Source organism: Hipposideros armiger, unplaced genomic scaffold, assembly GCF_001890085.2.
Source record: "Hipposideros armiger isolate ML-2016 unplaced genomic scaffold, ASM189008v1 scaffold_146, whole genome shotgun sequence".
NCBI classification, from domain to species: Eukaryota; Metazoa; Chordata; class Mammalia; order Chiroptera; family Hipposideridae; genus Hipposideros; species Hipposideros armiger.
The window spans coordinates 957775-959268 of record NW_017731496.1 but is presented as its reverse complement, the minus strand read 5'-3'; the positions used below and the strand labels follow the sequence as shown (position 1 = coordinate 959268).

At 39.2% G+C, this 1494-nt stretch overlaps 1 protein-coding gene across 1 annotated transcript in view; it reads left to right on the top strand.

Annotated features, from left to right (window-relative positions):
- The window catches only part of CPLANE1 (ciliogenesis and planar polarity effector complex subunit 1), a 118397-nt gene that overhangs the window by 65279 nt on the left and 51624 nt on the right, over window positions 1-1494 (top strand). The window contains exon 22 of the mRNA XM_019650733.1: window positions 1118-1266. Within this exon, the coding sequence (XP_019506278.1) occupies window positions 1118-1266 (149 nt within the window). The remainder of the gene's footprint in view (window positions 1-1117; window positions 1267-1494) is intronic.

Sequence of the window (1494 nt, the reverse complement as noted above, 5' to 3'; positions counted from 1 at the left end):
AGGACTGGGAGATGGGTGCTTTTGCTTGCCTCTCTGCGCTGAGCCCTGTGGTGACAGAGGCGCCAGTGCTCACGCACCTGCTGAAACTGCTTTTTTTGCTATGGTCTTGTGGGTCTTGTAGATGCAAGCCTCATGACTTTCACAGGTAGGTGTTTTGGGGTCCTGTCCCTAGAGTGGGAGCCTTGAGTTGGGGTGCTAACCATGGGGTCCAAACCCTTTGCTCCTAGAGAGAAGCTGGGGTTGGGAGTTCCCTCCTGCTCACAGGACACAGTGCCAGGGGTGGGTTTATGGTGAGGGTGTGTCTCAGCCTTTCCTACTTGTTTCAATGTGGGTATTCTGTCATTTGCCTGATGTTTAGGAGTCAGTTTCTGGATTTCTTTTAGTGGTTATTGCCCCGTGTGGAGCTGTACATTGTGTGTTCGTGGGAGGAGGGAGTTCAGGAGCCTCCTAAGTCATCATCTTGGTTGACCCCCCTCCACATTCTAATTCTACATTCAGCCTATTTTAAAGTGCCTTCATTCTAAAATACTTTATTCTAGGATAAAGGGTGTGTGTGTGTGTGTGTCTGTGTGGTTTTATTTTTTATGCGGTTTTTGGCAGGTTTTTGTTTTGTTTTTGAGATCAGTTTCTGTTATCCTAAGGTAGTTTATAAGATGTGATATTTGTTGTCATTGAAATTTGTGTTTCTAGGTGATGCATACCTAAATTTCTAAGAGACAAAAGATATACCTCTGTTGTATTTTTAATTGTATATATTTTTTCCAACTATGTCAATTTGAAATAATTACTAAATGTCTTTACAATAGCAAAGAGAATTAAATGAATGTACCTTTGCGTCTTTATTGCTATTGTTTTGTGGCCTAAAAACATTGGTGATATACCTTACAAATTTTTAAGGCTAATATCTTTTTTGGTAGTCAGGTTTGTTTTTTCCAGGTGGAATAAAGACTTGATTGTTGCTTCAGCATCGACTATTGAGTTATGGATGTGCACTGTACACTTGATAAATGAATAAAAAATGTAACCAGAAGAAGTTCTATAGAAAGTAATGTAAAAATATAGTAAAAAGTAGGGAATTCAATAGTGAAATCTAAATTCTGTAAATGGCTTGTTTCAGGTGCAGGAGAATCAGTACACTGAGGCTCAGAGTGGACCTGATATTGAGAATGATTGCAAAACAGATGCTGGCTGTTGCGTTGTGGTACCGACTCCAGGCGGGACTGAGGAAAGAAATTCTCCAAATCAATCTTGTCAAAGTGTTTTGAAGTAAGTTACTGATTATAGCCTTCTTTTCAGTGGATAAGTCCTTGTTTGATGGTGTTTAAGCTTAAAGGGAAAAATTGAACCCTTGAAAATTAAAGGAGTAAGAATTTCTTTGAACTAGGGAATCAGGAAGTGAGCACTTTCTGAAGTGCTTTAACAATTCATTGCTAATTATATTTCTTTGCTGTTAGTCTAAATTATATCTTCTGAGAAAGGAGCTAATTCACCCTG